The 19,642-nt window shown below is 38.3% G+C and overlaps 3 protein-coding genes across 4 annotated transcripts in view; 2 read left to right on the top strand and 1 right to left on the bottom strand.

The window, feature by feature from the left end:
- The window catches only part of nup107 (nucleoporin 107), a 32,845-nt gene that overhangs the window by 9,141 nt on the left and 4,062 nt on the right, over positions 1 to 19,642 (top strand). The gene's annotated exons all lie outside the window — the stretch shown is intronic.
- mdm2 (MDM2 proto-oncogene) lies at positions 827 to 11,820 on the top strand. 2 transcript variants are annotated; one of them, XM_030440176.1, is made up of 13 exons: positions 827 to 984; positions 3,741 to 3,776; positions 5,866 to 5,933; positions 6,027 to 6,101; positions 6,244 to 6,377; positions 6,471 to 6,520; positions 7,338 to 7,396; positions 7,770 to 7,857; positions 7,954 to 8,147; positions 8,239 to 8,370; positions 9,138 to 9,209; positions 9,299 to 9,476; positions 9,618 to 11,820. In XM_030440176.1, the coding sequence occupies exons 3-13, from the start codon at positions 5,883 to 5,885 to the stop codon at positions 10,190 to 10,192; spliced, it is 1,608 nt and encodes a 535-aa protein (XP_030296036.1). In that variant the 5' UTR covers positions 827 to 984; positions 3,741 to 3,776; positions 5,866 to 5,882; the 3' UTR covers positions 10,193 to 11,820. The 2 variants fall into 2 exon arrangements, with proteins under 2 accessions (XP_030296036.1, XP_030296037.1); XM_030440177.1 differs by lacking the exon at positions 3,741 to 3,776.
- plxnb2a.1 (plexin b2a, tandem duplicate 1) overlaps positions 17,050 to 19,642 on the bottom strand; it is a 180,537-nt gene continuing 177,944 nt past the window's right edge. Inside the window, exons 42-44 of the mRNA XM_030440172.1 lie at positions 19,172 to 19,247; positions 18,719 to 18,793; positions 17,050 to 18,610 (exon numbers count right to left, since the gene is read on the bottom strand). Of these exons, the coding sequence (XP_030296032.1) occupies positions 18,506 to 18,610; positions 18,719 to 18,793; positions 19,172 to 19,247 (256 nt within the window). The 3' untranslated portion in view covers positions 17,050 to 18,505. The remainder of the gene's footprint in view (positions 18,611 to 18,718; positions 18,794 to 19,171; positions 19,248 to 19,642) is intronic.

Raw genomic sequence — 19,642 nt, 5'->3', positions numbered from 1 at the left:
TATTAATGTTATTAATGCATGTGTAGTCATAGAACATAAAAGTTCCACTCTGCTCAGCATTATATTTATATATAGTAATAGTAAAGAACAGGGGGAAAAAATTACCTAGGGTCTTTTGAGTCATTTATTTGATTTTATAGTTCTTAGAAACATTTAAACCCATTTAATTCATTCTCATTAACACATTATAGACTACTCAAAATTAGTTAGGGATATTGGAATATTTTAGTGTTTCACTTGATTGTTTATTCTGTGACATATCTTAACTAGAGAAGGCAAGTTCTGAAGAACTTGCGGTTGTGAATGCTCCCTGTTGACCAGCTGAAGCCAAATGCAGATTGCTGGCTGTGAAAAATTTTAATAAGAATCCAGAATATATAAAACTGAAATAATGTAGGATTTGTTGAAAAACTAAGGCTAAACTGAATTGGTGACTTTAATTAATTTGAAGTCTTGTCTGAAGAGAATGAAGCTTTGTAATAGTTGGGTGAGAATGAAGCATTAAAAATATATAGAGTTTGAAGAGATGTTACAGTGAGAATGAGTCAAAAACTCTGAATCGGACTGACAAATTCAATAAATCTCAATGTATCGATGATTGCCGATTATCCTGTGTTTTGTGGATAAAAAGCACTTTGTAAACTCTGGTTTTTAAAGGTGCTCTGTGAATCAAGATTATAACTATTATTATCTTTATTATTGAAATCAGTTAAAGGTAAATTCTGTATATTTTGCCACTTTAGGTAATTTTACTAGAGAGCTGGAAAAGTACAAAAAAAACGTGCTGACTGTGTGTCTACGTCACAGCCACAGCTGCGGCTGCAGTGCCAGTGTTCGGCCAGCAGGGGCGCGACACCAACTGCAGTCTGTGGAGGATCAACTGAACAGTTGCTAAAGAGAGCGACTGTTGGTAGTTCAAATGTTCACTAAAGTGGCAGAGAAACGCTGTTGAAGGATATAATTTTATCAAGAGTACCTGAAAAGGTAGGTAAACTATACTTAAACTATACTTTATCACGCCTGTGTTTACTGCTGTAATAGTAGAAGCAAGAAGTTAGCGGCGGCGTGCTAGTAGGCCGCAGAGCCTCGTGTTTTCTTGAGTAGAGTCGAGCTGAAACGAGGAGCAGCGACGCGGCTGTTTGTCGCTGCTATTCTCCGGTAAATAAACCGATTTTAAACCATTTTCTTAAGGTAGAAAACCGTCACAGGTTTTACTGGGGGCGTTTGTTCGTATTGAATTTTGTACATTAGCTAAATTGTTTTTTGTGAGGTAACGTTAAATTAGCTTGGCTAACGTTAAGCCTCTCAAGTTTTTGTAAGTTAGCTAACGGTAACTGTATAATTTATGATTAACTGTTATGTCGTAGTTGTTTTAGCATTTAATATTAACAATTTGGGGTTCAATTTGAAATCATACGCTGTCGATAATGTTATGTTTTAACCTAACTGAACTCAATTTGAAGATAGACGTGTCTTTGTTTTTAGCCTGCAAGCTAATACATAGAGGAGCTAATGAATTAGCCCGATGCAACATATTCGGTTTGGTGTTCCATGCTAACTGTTGGCCGCTTCACTATCATATTTGTGGAACAGTAGATTTAAAACTGGCCTATAATGTCCAGATAAAACAAAGCTGTCACAGTAAAACAGCAGACCAATTTCAGCATTAGCATCATTGGCGTCCACAGATTGTTTAACTTAAGAGTTAGCAAACTAACCTCTGCAACATTAGTTTCACTGTTCTGTATGTTGTGATTGTTTAAATCCATCAGCTGTTTGAACTGTACACGCGTTGAGGTCATTCATCGATGCACGTGAAGGTGTAGTGAATCAATCCTGGCATGGTGATGGTGTTTAGTCTGCCTCCATCAGGTCTGTTGGTGTAGTAAAAAGTGAGAGAGGGGGTGGGAGGAGAGAGCGGGACAAGTCCGGGCATATTTTCACTGAGTGTGTTTGTGTTGTGTGTTGAGCAGCTGACTCGTGCTGTTTGTCCTCTGTACGTCGTGTACTCGTCATGTTTTCTGTACAGTCACGCTGACATCTGCCCAGACATATTCACACTCCAGCCAAACAAGGCTGACCAGCATGGGCTGGGTCTGAGCAGGGCTTAAACCAAATATGAAGATATTTTGGGAAACGTGCCTCTTTGATCAGTCACTGAGAATTAGATGAGAAGATTTTAATTTTTTTTGTGTGTGTAGTGTGTTAAATGAGGTGTATTTACAAGGGATGATGATGATGATGATGAATTATCAATCAATTAATTGCTAATTAATTTAATTATGTATTAATTGACAACCATAGTTGGTCACAGATGTATCAAAAAAGCATCTTTGATTAAAATGGTTTATAAACTGATATTATTGCAATTAAGCCATTTAATAACATCAGTGTAGGTAAAATTTTATTGGGCCAATTCTCATTATTTTGTGTTATTAAGTTGTGTTACAGCTTTTTAACCACCATCATTCAGAACCGCAATTTCTTCAGAACTGTCCTCCATTAGTTATGTTGTGTTAAGTTTATTAATCAACTTACTTGTTTCTTTAACTTTCCCTGGTCTTTTTAACTCATAATGTAACCTGCTCTAATTAAGGAATGATCATAGATCAAGTCAGTGGTTAAAAGATTTTTCTACTGTAAAAAACTTCCAACATATAACATATATTATTAGAAGATTGATATGGCATCAATTAAAGAAATTTACTAAAAATGTGCATTCCCAGTAATTACTTAACACATCAGTCACTCTTACTAATGTCTTCTGATCCAGCTGTCATGTTAAGTGGCCCCATGCAGACTGTCAGCCTTCAGGTCAGGGTTTTCTGAGGTCAAGCCAGTCAGTCTGTCAGCTGCTGTTAGTAGTTTAAGGGTTAATTTACTACCTCCCACATTGTTAGCAGGAAAATAATTCAATAATGTGAAGATGCTATCTAGTGTGTTTACAACACACAAGACAAATGATTAATCTGCTGGTCGCACTTAATCAATTAGTCTATAAATGTAGACATATGAACACTTAAATGTGAAAAATGCTGTCATAAATTTCAAAGAGAAGTAGCAAATCCTTCATTTTTAGGAAGCTGCAGCCAGTAAACTCAACTGACATGCTAATTTTTGAATATATTTATATTTTTAAGTCTCGTGGTATTTCACACCCAGTCAGTCTGCAATTTGAAAAACATGTCGAGACAGCCTTCTGGAAAAGAAAACAACCAATTACAACAGTATTAAAATGTTTTTTTGGGTGTGACTACATTTAATTCAGTTGGCTGGACAAATAAATGACACAGAAAAATATTCCTGGTTAGATTATTTGTTCCACTTCTCCATTTTCCTTAAAGCCCGAGGGCAGTCCTGCTGTGGAATTATACTGAGGTCATGTCAGTGTCACATCTATGATTTAGCCCTGTTTGGCCCGGGTCACTCCTGGGTAGTACTCTTGTGGTTAGTGTGGTTATCAAACTTTGATAGGCATGAGTCATCCTGGACTAGTCTCGGCATGTCTGTACAGATCGGTGTGAGTAAATCAGCTGTTCCAGTCAGTCTACACATGAACATACAACATGAGTACTGCTGACTCAGCATGGAGTGGCCCTGTTAGGCCCTGATAGGCCCCAGCCTGGCTAGGCCGGGCCATAGGCTGGTCTAGTCCTGACATGTCTCAGCTGCTCTATAAGAGGCTGCAGATCATCTCTGCTCCACTCTGACAGCACTTTATATGCTTTTTTCTTGAACAGGATGGACTGCTGATACTTTCTACACTTTAAATACTGGTAAGGTTTAAATTTATATCATCTTCATGTCCAAAAGTACTGTGTGCACGATGATTAACTATATAATAGAAATAATAACTGAGAAATAACTCCTTAAACTGTTAATCTGGTAACTTTCTGTTGTAAGTGTTTACAGTAATTCCAAGGAAATGTCAAAAGGAGCTGTTTAAGTTTTAGTTTTACACATTTAGAGAGTTTGTTCTTCAGTTCATGTATATCAATGGAGCACAGTTCATTGCACAGAAGTTTTTCAACATTTTAAAGTGTTTTTGTCTGCATTTTGAATGATCTTTGAAATCACTTGGCCAGAAATCTGCCTGCAGCGTGTTGAAATTGATTGTTTTGTCCAAATGCCAAAAGTATAACTAAACAAAAACACATTTGAGAAGCAGAATCCAGTGTTTGTTTTGGCATTTTAACTGAATACTGATGAAGTAAAATGATTACTTAATTATCAAAATAGTTGCCAATGTTCCAGAGACCTGTTGCTTCATCTTCATGGTCATTTTGGAGGCTCTAGTTTGTTTGTTGTTTTTATCCATCTTAATGAACATAACTGTAAATATGCCAGAATTAGCCAAGAGGCTCATTTTCATCTATAGCCTCAACCAGTTATAGGGTTTGTAATCTTTAATCTAGAGACATTGGCGGCAATAAAAGCTGTAGCTGTGGTTTGTGGTGTTGTTGACTTGTATTGCTTTGTACTCGGTATTTACAATATTTGTCCTTTCCATTTGTGTTGTCCAGAAGCATTAGAAACACTGCTCAGTATCTATCTACAAAAACAAGATGAATATAAAGCTGAATAAACGAGTCATTATGTATGATGAAGTGAACTGAAGATCTGATATTAGTCATCTTTGTACAGCTTGTACGGAAGATGATTCAACTCTGTGGTTTCACTGGATTGAATTAGACTTAACAGTTTTTTGTGTTCATGGATACATGAGGCTGCAGCGGTTATTTGATCATGCCAGATCTCAATCTCTTGATGAACCTTAATCACATCAACAGTTAAAAGGATTACAGAGAATGAATGAGGGGAGTAGAAATTGTGGTGTCTAAGATTTGATGAGGGATTTTAAGGATTTGCATTCGGTGAGTGGATTTTATCAGATTTGAGTGAAGATTTCATTTTATGAGGGAAGTTTGTCTGAACGCTCTGTCAAAGAGGAGAAACAAACATCTGGCACCTCAGCTGTTCATATACTTAGTCAGACAAACCACTTTGGTTTCAGCAGCCTACAGGATGATGACATATTTCATTTTTCCTCAAGAATTTCTGGTGTTGGTTTCCTTAAAGCCGTCCTAAATCAACACTTCTACACTAGAAATGTCTGTTTTTTAGTATTTTCTGCTTGTGAAGTAGTTTGAATAACCTCTGTGTAATATGAGGTGATATATAAATATACTTGCCTTGCCTAAAATAGCTTAGCTAATGCTAATGCAGTACTAGCATAAAAAGGAAAGAGTCTCAAAGACGGCAAACAAACTCAGTATTTTTAGTCTAGTGGTTTTTATGGAATAGGTCTTGAAACGTCTTAAAGAAGCTTTCCTCACAAAAATGTATTTCAATTATTCCCTCCTGTTGCCAAAGGCAGTAAATGTAGTATGAAGATGTTTTTGTATCTGACTGCAGGCTGTCAGGAGATGTCACACGCCTACAAACTAAACATTGGATTATTGTTCTAGTGGATGATTCTGTAGGAGGCTTTTTAATCCTGTAGTTTCCGTCTATACCATCTGATCAAACACAGAGCGAACACTGTCAGCACTGCCAGCTAGTAGCTTGTGTGCTTGTTGCTTCATTATGGGCATGAGTTGATTTTAGGAACGGCTTAAAGGCATTTTCAATTGGTTAATCCATCCACAAGCTTGTTGTTGTCTGTGTTAATTACTGATATTAATAGGAATTACATCTGCTGGAAAGTACTGAAAAATATGATTATGATAAACACTTTTAGATCATTTAGTCTCTTATGGTTTTGCAACTTCCTCTCCTAATTTGGAAACAGTATTAAATTGAATTATATGTGGTGTTCCTGTTCCTGTTCCTGTGTAAAATCACTAATGACCTGTTTGTGTGCAGGAACCATCAGCTTCACCATGTCAGCTGACGGGGAGCTCCATGCCGACGCCTCTGACGACAACAAACTGGTGAGTGAAACTAGTCATTGTCTAATTTCCTGGCTGTTAACTGAAAGTGACTGTTTCCTGTTTTACTGAATGCTTTTCTTTTTGTATGTTTAGGTCAGACCAAAGGTAGAGTTCCACACTTTACTGCAAGATGCAGGAGCCACTAAAGATGTTTTCACCATGAAGGAGGTACAGCGATGTTTCCTGGAGCCGTGAACCTGTAGAAACAATAAATTCCGATAAAGTTCCCGTCCATATTAATGCTTTATTCAGTCAAGGTTGTTGTCTGTGCTGCTTGGAGTTTGATGCATCTGTGGCGCTCCCCCTGCAGGTGATGTTCTACCTGGGTCAGTACATCATCCAGAAGCAGCTGTACGACCAGAAGCAGCAGCACATCGTCCACTGCTCCCAGGATGCACTGGGGCGGGTGCTGGGAGTCGACAGCTTCTCTGTTAAAGAGCCACGGTGAGGTTCAGATTCAATACAGCTTCTGTGCTTTGAAAATAAAAGTAAGCAAAAAACCCTCATGTTGAAATCGGAAACATGTTTCTGTTTCAGAGTTCTGTTTGCTATGATCACCAAGAACCTGGTGGCCGTGAAGGCTGAAGGTGAGACTGCTCTTCTTTCTATCTGGCTGAATCTCTAATGTCCAAACTCCATCACGCTCTCTGACTTAATGGGCTCGTTCCCAGGAAATCCACGAGTGCCGAGTGCTCTCTGAAGGCACTTCTGGCCACATGATGATGTGCTGATTCGCCTCTTCATCACCTCTTTAACTCTGGGAAGTTTGACTGAGTTTTAAGAGAACCGTGTTCAGCTCTCAGTGCTTTTGTAGCTTCTGACTGAACCTCTGTGATCGTACACATTGTAATCTAAAGATTAACAGAGACAAAAAACATGTTATCCTCTGTTGATGTCTTGCAGTGTGTATATTATTATGACGACAGGAACTTCTTTGTGTGTAGAGACACAACCTTGCACTTGAATGTCAATACTGTTTAAACCCAAATAGGAAAATTGGGAGATTTAAGTTTAGAAGCACAGCGAACTGGATGTTGTGATGAGGAAGTCTGGAACATTTGGATTCAGCTCTTCCCTCTTTTATTCCATTTTCAGCCTCTCATTCTGTTTCTTCTGTGTCCTTCTCTGTCTCTCCCTCCTTTTTATAAACCATGTCATGTTAGAACGGTCAAGAAGAATTTCCTCTTTTTTATTACCCCTTTTTCTTCATTTCCTCTTTGCCATTGCACTCCTTCATGTACCTCTTTTATTTTACATGTCTCATCTTCCTTTTCTGGCTTTGCTCCCCTCCCCCTCCTCCTCTTTCTTCACAGTCCTCCTCACTTTCTTTTTTTTTTACCTCTCCCCTTGTTTTCTTCCTGTTCACATTGAGTAAATCTAACCGTCTTTCTCTCTTTCTCATAGAGTCACTACCAAGTTCAAGTGAAACGCACAGTAGCAGTCAGACGGACCGAGGGACGGAGGTGAGACACACAAACACAGTCTGATAACACACTGTGGAAATAATAATGTGTTGTTGCACTGCATTCAAAATATTTTAGGAGCTTTGTTGCACATAATTATAGTGTTTGTCTGTTTTGAGCATAAAATACACTTTACTTTTAGATTCACTTCATGACAGACTTTGAGATTAAATGTCATGTGAACAATCAAAGAGGCAACTTGTTGACAAAACTGAAGAAGAACAGCGAGAACAAGCGTGGAGTCATGTTATAATTACATCATTTTTAAAGGGAGTTTGGTGATCTTCTCCCTGTACAAGAAACAAAGTACTGAGTTATAAACAATATCTTAAATAATCAAAATGAGAGACTGAATTTGTGTTTTTGTTTTCAGGAGGCAGATTCAGAAAGTCGCTCTTCATCACCAGAGAGGAGGGGCAGGCGACGAAGGAGGAGGAGGAGCTGCAGGAGCAGTGAGCCAGGTGAGTTCCTCCCCTGAGGCTCCCCCCCCCCTCATTAAATACCCCAAACAAACCTGTGATGTTGTGACTTAAACCCCGCCCACTTTATCTCCTCAGGACCCTCCCACAGTGTGGAGAATGATGAAGATGAGGAGGAGTCAGAGGACGAAGAGGAAGGAGAAGGGAGGAAGAGGAGGAGGTCTGACAGCTACTCCTTGACCTTTGATGACAGCCTATCCTGGTGTGTTATTGGTGGATTGGGGAGTGGGCGGGACAGACACAGCAGCCAATCATCTGACTCACACAGCTCGGTGAGTATTATACACACACACACACAGCTTTTATTTGATTAAGCTAGAATTGGTTTTTGTTTTATAATGCTGACTGTGTGTGTGTTTGTAGTCTGGGAGGTCAGAGGTCACGGTTGCAGCCTCAGACTCCGACAGCGACAACTTCAGCGTTGAATTTGAGGTCGAGTCCATCGCCTCCGACGACTACAACGAAGACGACGCCTCTCTGTCCGCAGATGATCAGGTAAACACAGAAACATAACCATAGAATATAATCTGACTGATCCTTTAGGCTCAAACCATCAGTGTTTTGTGTGTGTGTCATAGTCTGCTATGAGGATTGAGTGGTCAACATCTTCCATTTATTAACGTGAACACACACACACACCAAAGTTTACTCCCACACCGTTCCGCTGCCACAGACACTCATCAGAGCACCAAATGTGGATTAATCTGCTGCTGAAAACAGTCTCCATTAGCGCTGCACCAGCAGTTTAATCAATTAATCTTACAACTGTTTTATTTATTGTGAAGGAAAAAAAGTATTACTGGATTAGTACACTAATTAATTTACCCAAAATATTAAAAACAAAACAAAAACACGTCTCATTTGTATTTTAATGATTTTTCAATTGCACTCTTGGATGGATGCACATCAAACACTCACCACAGACGGGAAGTCACAAAGTGTTGAGACTATCAAACGTATTCTCAGTTTTTGTCGTTTTGTTGGATTTGTGTTGATGCTAGATTAGAACTACTGAATCTAGTCTAATCTGGGAATTTCAGATACATCTCGGTAAGATGTTTTCACAATTTCTCGGCTAGCCATATAAAATATATTTTGAAATGACGGCTCAGGATCAGTCAGTTTTGTCTGAGAAACTGTTACAGATCTGGGATTAGTATTTCCGACCGTGGTTGTGCAGAAGCGGTACATAATGTTGCTCTAAATAAAAGCATCACTCAGGAATACTCGGCCGTTTGTTCACCTGTCTCGTCCGTGTCCAGGTGTATGAGGTCACCATCTTCGAGGCGGAGGATGAAGACTCCTTTGATGAAGACACAGAGATCACTGAAGCCGTAAGTCAGACACACACTTCAAAGAAACACAAATACACACTTGTTGTTGTTGTTATGAAGGTCTGACTGTGTGTGTGTTTCTCTCTCAGGACTACTGGCGGTGCGCCAAGTGTGACGAGTTGAATCCTCCTCTACCCAGAAACTGTCTGCGCTGCTGGACGCTGCGCCTTGATTGGCTGCCGGAGGATATTACAAAGCCCAACTCCTCCAGTCCCAAAGCCCTGCCCCCAAAGCCAACCGACCAATCAGAAACCAAAGAAGCTCCAGGTAGGTTCCTGCATTTATGAAGAGCTTTTGAGGAGTTTTTAAAAAGATACTGTAGTCTGTTCTGTCTCACCGTCTTTGCTACTAATCACCAGAACTGTTGCACAAGCTGGTGTTGACTGATTGGCTGGTTTTGTCTTGAAGGATCTGATGTCGAGGAGAACGAAGGAGTCGATGTTCCAGATGGGAAAAGAGCCAAAACTCCCATCCTGTCACAATGCCTCAGTGACTCCACCCTCTCCGCTCCTGACTCCTCCTCCTCGGCTCCTAACTCCCAGGATCTCCTCACCTTCTCCCAGCCTTCCTCCTCCTCCTCCTTCTCTCAGCAGAAGCTCTGGACTCCTGACTCCCAGCCCTCTTCCTCCTACTCCTCCTCCATCGACTCCCAGGAGCTTCTCCCGTCTTCCCCCACCGATCCCCCTCCGACGCTACCACCACCGCCTCCACTTGTCCCCGATCTGGAGCGCAGCGTGTCGGCTCCTCTTCCCACCATCCCTGATCTGGAGCGCAGCGTGTCGGCGGAGTGGCGTCTGCCGGAGTCGTGCCTGGACCCGTGTCTCATCTGTCAGTCCCGGCCGAAGAACGGCTGCATCGTCCACGGACGGACCGGACACCTCATAGCCTGCTACGTCTGCGCCAGGAAGCTGAAGAAGAGGAACAAGCTGTGTCCGGTGTGCAGGCTGCCGATCCAGTCGGTCATCCTCACCTACGTCAGCTGAGACACACAGTCTGTCCTCACCTGGACACACTCTCAAACAGCAGAAACATGTATGAGAGATTAGTTTATTCTCTTCGCGATAACCATAGAATTTAAAATGCATAAATCGCCAAATAAACATTTAGTTTTGTGTTTTAATTTTATCTACATCCCCACAAGGCACATGTCCGCACTTTCTGTCAGTATGAGCCGCTCTTTAAGAAGCTGCCATTACGCTGTATTTTTCTTATTAGTAAGACCAAATCCAACAGTGTTTTAGTTAATCTCTTAATGCTTTCTGACTTCCCATCAGTTCCTACTGAAGGTCAGTGACTCACAGGCTCGGTAAACCCCTGAACAGCTGCGGACTCGAGTTTTAAACAGGACTTCAACTAACAGTTATTTTCCTTATCGCTTAATTTCACCATCTAAAACTCAAAGATATTAAATTTACAGATGCAAAACTGGGGAACAGTGTTTTCAGTGGCGGATTGATCCGAACATGTCACCAAGTTTGCATCAAAAATGGAGCGCGATGGTGCAAAATACTTGTTTGAACATCAGTTCATTGTTGGTTTTGGTCTTTAAATGGGATTCTCTTATAGTAAGAAGGAAAAACATCATCAGACTTATTCTTAAAAGATACGTAAACCTCGAAATCATTTAATTATTTTCCATTCCTTTACCTCAACTTCACCTGATTGTGTTTTTTTTTTTTGGTTAGCTGAACTTTTTCACACTTAAAAAAAAAGGGGGGGAACTCCAAACCTTCCTGTTTACCACCCGACACCCTCTAAATACTGATTGTACGTCATCCTCTCATCTGAATTTGGGTTTAAAAAAAGTCAGATCAGGACTTTTGGTCTTGCCCACTCATCGGTAACGCTGCTTGTGGCGATGTTTTATTTTATGGGTTTATAATTTAAAAGAGAGTTCCTGGAAATAATTCTGAGTTTGATACTAATTGTATGAAAAAAGTCTTAAAATTTGGGATTTTGGGGGGCAGTTTTATTCCAGAAGGAGAGAAATTTGAAATAAAAGCAATAATTTAGATGTATTTATGAGAATAACAAGTCTGCTCTGTGTTTTCTCTACAATGAGTAACAAATACTTGGTTCTTTCCAGGAGACTTTTTGTAAATTATTAAGAAATTATTCTAAAATTATGGACCCATAAAATAAAGTGTCACCCTTTTATTTTGTGTTTTTTTACAGGTTGTAATTTCCGAATTATTTCATTGAAAGTTTTGTGGAAAGAAATGTCATTTCGTCATAGAAACACATTTTATTTATTGAAAATTGTATATTTACACTTGATTTGTGTTCTTGTTCTGGTGAGCACTGACTGAAAGAATCACCAAGTTAAACTATAAATAAATTAGAACAGCGTCAGTTGAACATGAAGTGAATCCAAATGACATTTTTTTTTCTTTCCAGGAAGCTTCCAAGAATATTATTTGGAAATTCCAGAAGTGTTACCCAACATCTTTATTATTTATTGAATGTTTATTTAAGATGCTCGAGTTTATTTAAGCAGCCGATTTTGTATGAGCTCTTTAAATAATAAGATGAATATATGAGATCTCTAATTTCTGATATTTTCTGTTGAGACTTTTGTGTGAAACTGAATAAAATTTAACTTCTGTTAAAATCAGTGTGTTGTTTCTGCTTCATCACCGTTTGTAGATGCTGCTGCTGCTCTCGCATTGATTCACTTGGTTCAAGTGAATTTAGAAAAATAATAAACAGGACAGAAAAACTTACCAAGCTGTGCTTTTTGTCATCAGGTTGAAGAATTCTTTTGTCAACGCACAGAAGTCAAACATACATTTGATTAAAATTAACTTAAACTTATCGAGGATATCATTGTCTGTTATGTGAATCTAGAATAAACGTGCATAAATCTGATTAGAAATCACTGAAAAAAGACGCTCCAGAACTTCCCTGTAATTTTCACGTTTTTAAGGTTTTCTTTAGTGTGGAACTAATCCAGTGATTCTAATGTGGACATTCATAGTCACACTGCAAACAGGAAGTGCTAAAAGCTAATTCGGCATACTTTTCATGACACAGCAACAGCGCATTTAACTTTGAGCTTTTTTAATTTTCATCTAGCTGATTTGGACTGTCGCCTCAAAAATCATAGAAAACAGACGTATCAGAACTTGCCCTGGAATCTTAACATTTTTAAGTTTTCTTAAGTATTTAACTAATCCAGTGATAGTTGACGGGTCCACTGTAAACAGGAAAGGCTAATACACAACTCAGCGTACAGTTAATGGCACCAATTGGCCAAAATGTCAACAAATACAGGCTGAGATTGTGAAGTTGTTCGCCTGCTGATTTGGACGGTCAGCTGTTGTGGATGTGACGTGCAGCTCCTAGTTTTTGGAGTTATACCTGAGTCAAATGTGAACAGACAGAAATGAAACATCAATTCAATAGAGTAACTTCAATTTTTTGTCCATTCAGAACTCCCCCTGGAATCTTCACATTTAAGTTATTTTAATTTCTTAAGTAATCCAGTGACACTTATGTTTACATTCATGGTCACAATGCAACCAGGAAGTGCTGATACACAATTCGGCATACTTGTAATGGCACCAATTGTCCAAAATATCAACAAAAACCGACTAAAATCATGCAGTAGTTGGCCGACTATTTGAAGGTTCGGCTCTTTTTAATGGATTTTGGAACAGCGACGGAAACAATCCCCATGTCAAACACACGTTTATGATACTTACACGTTTTTGTTCAGCAAAAGTGACAGACACCAAGACAAAAGACATCTTTCCATTTGTATAAACATCTTTTATTGGACATTTGGACTCCCTAGATCTGGATTTTCTGCCCACTTCTCCACTTCCTCAGAAGAGTCACCGATTTGGGCTCCAGTCCAGTCCAGACCAGTTGCTTCCTGGTTACTGGTAGTGCTGTTTCTGTCTGATTCAAAAGTCTACAACTTGGTCCAGTCCATCCAAAACCATTTGTTTCCTACAATGATGTTACAAGAATAAACAATGGGAGAGTTGTATTTGATGTACAAACTGTTATACAATGGTATAAACACATTGAAACCCTCACGATGTTGGTAGGAACATCAGTACTAGTGGGCAACTTTCTGTATGACATTCAAAATCTCTCAAAACGGTTGATTACTTGTGCCTCATAAAACATAATACGCTTCAGTTTAACATCATTAAAACACACAAACATCTACTTACAGTGAAGGCTCAGTTCCCTGTGCTGATCCTTCATCCAGTCATTCCACATCAACATTTTCCTCTGAAACCACTCAACTAAACATCCTTTAATATTCACTCATCTGATCTAAAACATGGAGAATATACAGACAACAGAGCCGTGTGCCACTAAAACAAACACTGTTCTCAGGTTTTGTACCAAACAAGTTTTCATCTTTAATAATACAGTATGTTAGTCAGTGGTTTGTAAATTAATTCACCACAATGTTGACGAATATTTCTGTGAAATCTCGATGTTTTATCAAAAAAACGAGTAGCAGAAAGGCCCGACAAAAAGAAAAACATTAGTCTATGTTTTCTTTAGATTTATTTTGTTGTTAGTATTACGAGAGTGTTAATTGCAGCCGTCCGCATGAAATAACAAAATACACAGAAAACATGAATTGCTGCAGAGCCATTGGTTAGTGACGCAGAAATAATCCGCCATCTCAGGTTTTACATTCGGCTGAGCAAATTCAAAGTGCTTCCATCTCCTAGCTAGCTAACGTTAGTATCTGTAATTAAAATGCCATTCTCGGAAAGGATGTTACTAACAAATTAATAAGTGCTAAAATGTTAATATCCAATTCCTTTTATGGTTAGTGTCGTACACACCCCAAAAAATTATGTGGAAAAGATTTATTTTCATGTGTGAAACCAATTAGAATTTTATTTTGGAGAGAATTTTTTTTATTTTTCAGGCATTTAATTCTTTTTTATCTTTTCTTAATTTTCCTAGAATTTTTTTTGTCCCATTCAGTTTAACACATGGAAAAGAATTCTCCTGGAAAATGTTTTTGAGAATCTTATTATTTTTCTTTTTTTAAACAAAATCTCCTGGTAAAATCTTTATGGGGACAAATAAACTATCCCGTTTGTTGTTTTTCATGAAAATTTTCCTTTGGAAAAAACAAACATTTTTTGGAAAAACAAAACTTTTATGGGGAAAAAAATTGTTGGGGAAGAAAAAAAAAAATTCTGGAAATTATTTTTGAAACAAAGAATTGGGCAGGAAAAAAACTTTTGAAAAAAAAAATGTTGGTAAAAAAACAAAACATTTTTTGGCCAGAAAAAAAAATTCTGGATAAAAAAAATATCTAGAAAAAAATGGGCAGGGAAAAAAATAATTGTTGGAGAAAAAAAAAACCAGGAATTTTTTTTGTCCATTTGGTTTCAGACATGGAAATCCTTGGATGAAAAAAAAAAATATTAAGAAACCTGATTGAGAAAATTAAGATTATCGTGGCAAACCTTTTTCTTAATCAGTTCTCAAGTTATAAACAGAGAAAACTATTTATATCAGAAAATGGATCTGGCTCAACAGCTCCTGACACCTGTTCAGTATAACAGACCTGCTCTTTATCTGTTTGTCATGTCTTTGTTCTTTCATAAACGCCTGAAACTGAAGTGAATGTTAATAAATTGTTCTTGACAACTTTGCCCTCTCTGAAATACTTTATAACAACATCTCCTGGTTTATGATCTTCCTGTAATGAATCACAAACATGCACTTTTGACTCCTTTATTTGGCTTTTACTTCCAAATCTACGTTCAGTTCCACTCGTGAAGGCACTCGCCGGCAGCAAAAAGAAGGCAGAAACAAGTTCGCATTGGAGGAGGAATAAGAGATAGAGATGTTTTAAAGAGATTACTGGATCCAAAGGCTTATTATTTTTTATGAACTTTCTGTAGATTAAGCAGCAAAATGTGAGACACCATGTTTTCCCAGCGGGATTCTGGAAAACATCCGAACATCAGCAGCTAATGTGGCAGTTTGCTTTGAGAAGCTGGTGAAATCTGACGGAAAAACTTCAAAAACAAAGCTTCACATATCAACAGTTGCTTTTTTTTTTGTTTGTTTTTTATAAAAGTACCACCAGATTATTTAATACACAAGTGTTTGTTCCCCTTATTTCTCATTGTCGTCACTCATGAAACATTCAACTCAGATGACAGTCCAGTACTTGGAACTTACACACACACAACGACACACACGAAGGTTTATCCTTGAAGTTATTTGGCACCAAAGTCGCTTTCAAAAAACAAAAACGTCAGAGAGAGAAATGCCCACAGGAAAGCTTACGAGAAGTAAAAATGAAGAAAGCTGAGATGCATTTATTTCAGTCTTTGTGTCTGGAGGTCATCCGGTGGCAAAATTGCAGTGAGAATCTTGCAGCGTGTCCATCCACCGAGATAAAGTACAAAGACACGGCGCCAAGCTTTAAGGTCGTATTGCTTCAGAATTTAAAGATGCAGTTTGTAAGACTCGCAACACTCTCAGAGGAATCAATAAACACGGCTTCAAAGAATCTCCCCAAAACAAAACACAAAGAAACTTCGGCAGCAGAAATCTTTCTCTCTCCCAGAAGGCGAGCGGGTTCATCATCCCAACTTACAAACTGCATATTTAATCTTTGATATTAACTCGAGCACTACATAAAGCACGTCGTCTGGGCTCAGAAGGCAAAGAATAATGTGGATACGTGACGACTCTGTGGCGGCCATGATTCATATGAAGGAGTTGTTTTACACTTGTGGTGCTTAACGGCACTTAAACCAAAGACGGAGCAGAACGTGGTCCAAAATTCACTCATTTACAGACTTAAAGTTGATTTTTTTACTCTCATATTTCTAGTTAACGGTGGACATAAACACTCCGCTTTATGGATCTTTTAAAAATACTTGTTGAAAATATCGAGGTGAACTGTTCCTTTAATCAATACTCATCAACATTATGACACATTGAACGGGCAGAATAAGAAGGAGGCACACGTAGATCCATGAAGTCTAGATCTCCCGAGATGAAGACAACACAGTCAAACAGTTTCTGGTAGTTTAGTCGCAGTCGATGTTTATATTTTGTCATCCTGCAGCTCTAAGAAGACTGTCAGTGGACAAATGGGTCTGACTGATAACTGGATTCAAACCTTTTCCAATAATCCGTGATCCATAATGTCATTGTAAGATTAAACATATTTTCCTTTTATGTGTTAAAGGTATTGTGTGAGAAATAGTTTGGCATTTTTGTCAAGTGTTGATGTGAAATATTGTGTGTACATCATGAGTTTTATATTTCTTTGTTTGATTTTATTTTAGGCATTATTAACTTTTCCACAGAAATAAGAAGGACAATAAAGTGTTAGATGTCAATCTTGGCCTTTAACTCGCTGTCTGGTAGATACAGAAGAGGATTAAGGCCACTGTAAAAAAAGAAAAAAAAAAAAATCTGTCTTTTTCTTCTCAGAATTTACTTTAAATAAAAAAAATAAATAAAAGTGAATAAAAAAAAAGTCTGAATTAAAAAAAATGAATCTTTTGAAAAAAAGTCTGAATTTAAAAAAATGAATTAAAAAAAAGTGTTTTTTTTTTAAAGAAAGTCTGAATAAAAAAAAAAATCAGAATTAAAAAAAGTGGTTTTTTTTTTTAAAGAAAGTGAATTAAAAAAATCAGAATTGAAAAATAATTCAAAATTCAGAGTTTTGAGGGAAAAAAACAGAACTTTGCATTTTTTTTTTAAAAAGTCTGAATTGTGAGTTTTGAGAACTCGGTGGTTGTATTCTAGGTAGTGTAGTCATATTGGTTGCATATTATTTGCCATTGTGCAGCTCTAAGATAACTCTAGCGATGGACAAATTGGATTTAATAAACGAAAAACGTATTTAATAATCAATTTTAACACTTGAACACCTTAATTTTTGAATTTATTTTCAGCCTTTCTAAATGACCCCTGGTACCTCGTCTTCAGAAGACACTTAAAGTCATTTCTTTTTATGTGTGCAGTTAAAAAGCAGAAAAAAAATTCAGCGTTATATATGAAGGAAGTGAAATTACACAGATCAAAAAACTAAAACAAATCACACTTAAAAAATAAATGTGTTTGGCTGTTTAGAGCACATGATTATTAGGCAGTCATGATTTTTCACAGAAAGTAAAAACAGAGTGGCATCTGCGTCGATAACTACTGAACACACACTCATACACACACTTCAGCACAGGATGTGACATAATGGACAACCCTGATTAACACTTTATGAAAGAACAAAAAAGTGGCACTGTCCATTAAAACGATGAATCTCATGTAAATGAAAATACAAAGCTGCTGCTTCAAGCCTGCATACAAAGAAAAATAAACAAACTGAACGGGATGAAGTTGAGTCATCGGCGTAGAAACACATACCGCTTATAATCTGATATGAAACACAACATTTGGCCGTGATACAAGAAAAGTCTATCACTGATTTTTGGACTTCGTACCCTGAATTCACTCCCTTAATTGTGCCATCAAGACAAACCAAGACCCTCGATTGGCCAGTGGTGTGTACCGTAGTGGGTTTTCATTGGTTGATTATTTTAATTTGAGCTCGCTTTAAGGTAAAAGATCATCCATGTCGGGCCTTGTTGCTGACGAGGTCAGATTTCCTGGTTACCAGACAGAAAAACTGACCTCCGATCAGTGTTTACATCCAAAGTTCATAAACTTTGCTGTAAATACGACGAGGAAAAAGTGGTCACAAAGCGTCCTGGAGCAGCCGCAACGTCCAACCAAAAGGGCTGAGTATCAAAAAGAAAATATTTGGTAATGTCTCGTTACTTCAATAGTCCAAAAAAACAGCTTCACTCTTCACTCCTTGTGTGGCACTTTCTTCTTCGATCCTTAAAATGAAAAAAATTAAATTTGTGGTGTAGAGAAGCTAACACAGAAACAGCCAGGACGAGGATTACACAAACCGAACGCCCGAGCTGCGATTAAAAAAATAACCCTTTGATTTCACCGTCTGCAGCCACGTTACGGTCATCTTGCATACCTCCGCGGTATTTGTTTAGTGGAAACAAGCCGTAAAACTGTTGTAGATATCAGCGCTTCACTTTCCACTTTAACACTTCATTTGTCCATAGCCCCTCCCCCTTTCAGTCCATATATGGTCGACAGCTTCCTGTGGGTCCACTAGCTCCTCCCACTTCAGTCCTTACATGAATCAAACATTCGGCAGAGTCCGTGAGCTCGTCCTCCTTTGAGTCCTTAAATTGAAAACAACATCCTGTGTTTTAGTAGCAGTTAGCTCCTCCCCCTCGGCTGCTCCGTGAGGTCAGAGGTCAAAGGTCGGTGACCTTGTTCTCCAGGGCGGCGGCGATCCCTTGCAGGCGGAGGGTGAGCTGTTTGTTCTGGGCTGCAGGGTCCTCGTCCAACGACTGGATGATCTGAAGGAGTCGATGACACAAAATGTAAAGATTGTCATATTTATACAGACTAAATATGCAACGATAAAACTGTAAACTTTAACATTTTACAGCTGAAACATTTCTCACCACATCGTAGTACTTGCTGGCGTACTGGTACAGCTGATGTAAGGCCACCTGGGTGTTCAGCTTGTCTGTGTGTTGCTGCCAAGTGGAAACAAATAATAAGTATTAAAACAGCTCAAATCCAGCACTTCAAATATAAAGCAGATTTTACAGGAATGGTTGTAATATTCAAAATATCTCCACAAACTTCTAGCAAGTCAGATTTTATGTTCATTTGGTGGTTGAAGAAAAAGAAATGCGAGATCATAAAAAGCAAAATATCTTTAAATTTACTGGTTTTAGTATGAGACTTATTTGAAAGATAAGATTGAAATACTGTTGGGTAATTAAATCTCTTGCAGTCGTCATGTTTTAGAAGTTAAATCTTGAAATAATCTATAATGTGCCATATTTTTCTTTTGAAATGCTGTGAAGTATAAAATAACAAACAGTAGTCAGTCAGAAGGTGTTTCTTACCCTGGAAACTTCAGCAAGGTGTGTATTCATGTCCTGGTCACTGACTGGAACCATCTGTCGGATGCCTTTGTAATAACTGCACACACAGATAATATATATGTATATATGTGCATCAAACATTTCTTTTAAAACTCAATAACATATTTGCATATTTCCTGTTTTTGTGTCATGAATCCCGGTGCGTTCGCCTCGTCTCTGGTTTGGTTCATTTGTGGTGTGAAAACAAACAGAATGCAGAATTTATTGGCGGCACATCTGACCTACTAATAAATCCAGCTGCTGATGGTGAACTGATCAGGAAGCGATCTGTTTAAAGGGATATTCCGGTGTAAATTTAATCCATGGTCTAAACCACCGTGAAACTGTGTTAGACTCCCTCTTGAGAGATCAAGTTAGCAGACCGCTAATTTACGGAGTTTTATCAACCTCAGAAACGACCGCACGACAACAATACACTGCAGTAAATGGATC

Source organism: Sparus aurata, chromosome 14, assembly GCF_900880675.1.
Source record: "Sparus aurata chromosome 14, fSpaAur1.1, whole genome shotgun sequence".
NCBI lineage: Eukaryota > Metazoa > Chordata > Actinopteri > Spariformes > Sparidae > Sparus > Sparus aurata.
The sequence above is the reverse complement of the archived record's forward strand: the minus strand, read 5'-3'. Positions and strand labels throughout refer to the sequence as shown.

What these genes read in the sequence shown, in the direction of transcription:
- mdm2 (XM_030440177.1), top strand. Translation starts at nt 5,883, where the DNA reads ATGTCAGCTGACGGGGAGCTCCATGCCGACGCCTCTGACGACAACAAA. An exon ending in CTGCAGGAGCAGTGAGCCAG is followed by an intron (nt 7,858 to 7,953) that starts GTGAGTTCCTCC and finishes TTATCTCCTCAG; the next exon opens with GACCCTCCCACAGTGTGGAG. An exon ending in ACACAGAGATCACTGAAGCC is followed by an intron (nt 9,210 to 9,298) that starts GTAAGTCAGACA and finishes TTTCTCTCTCAG; the next exon opens with GACTACTGGCGGTGCGCCAA.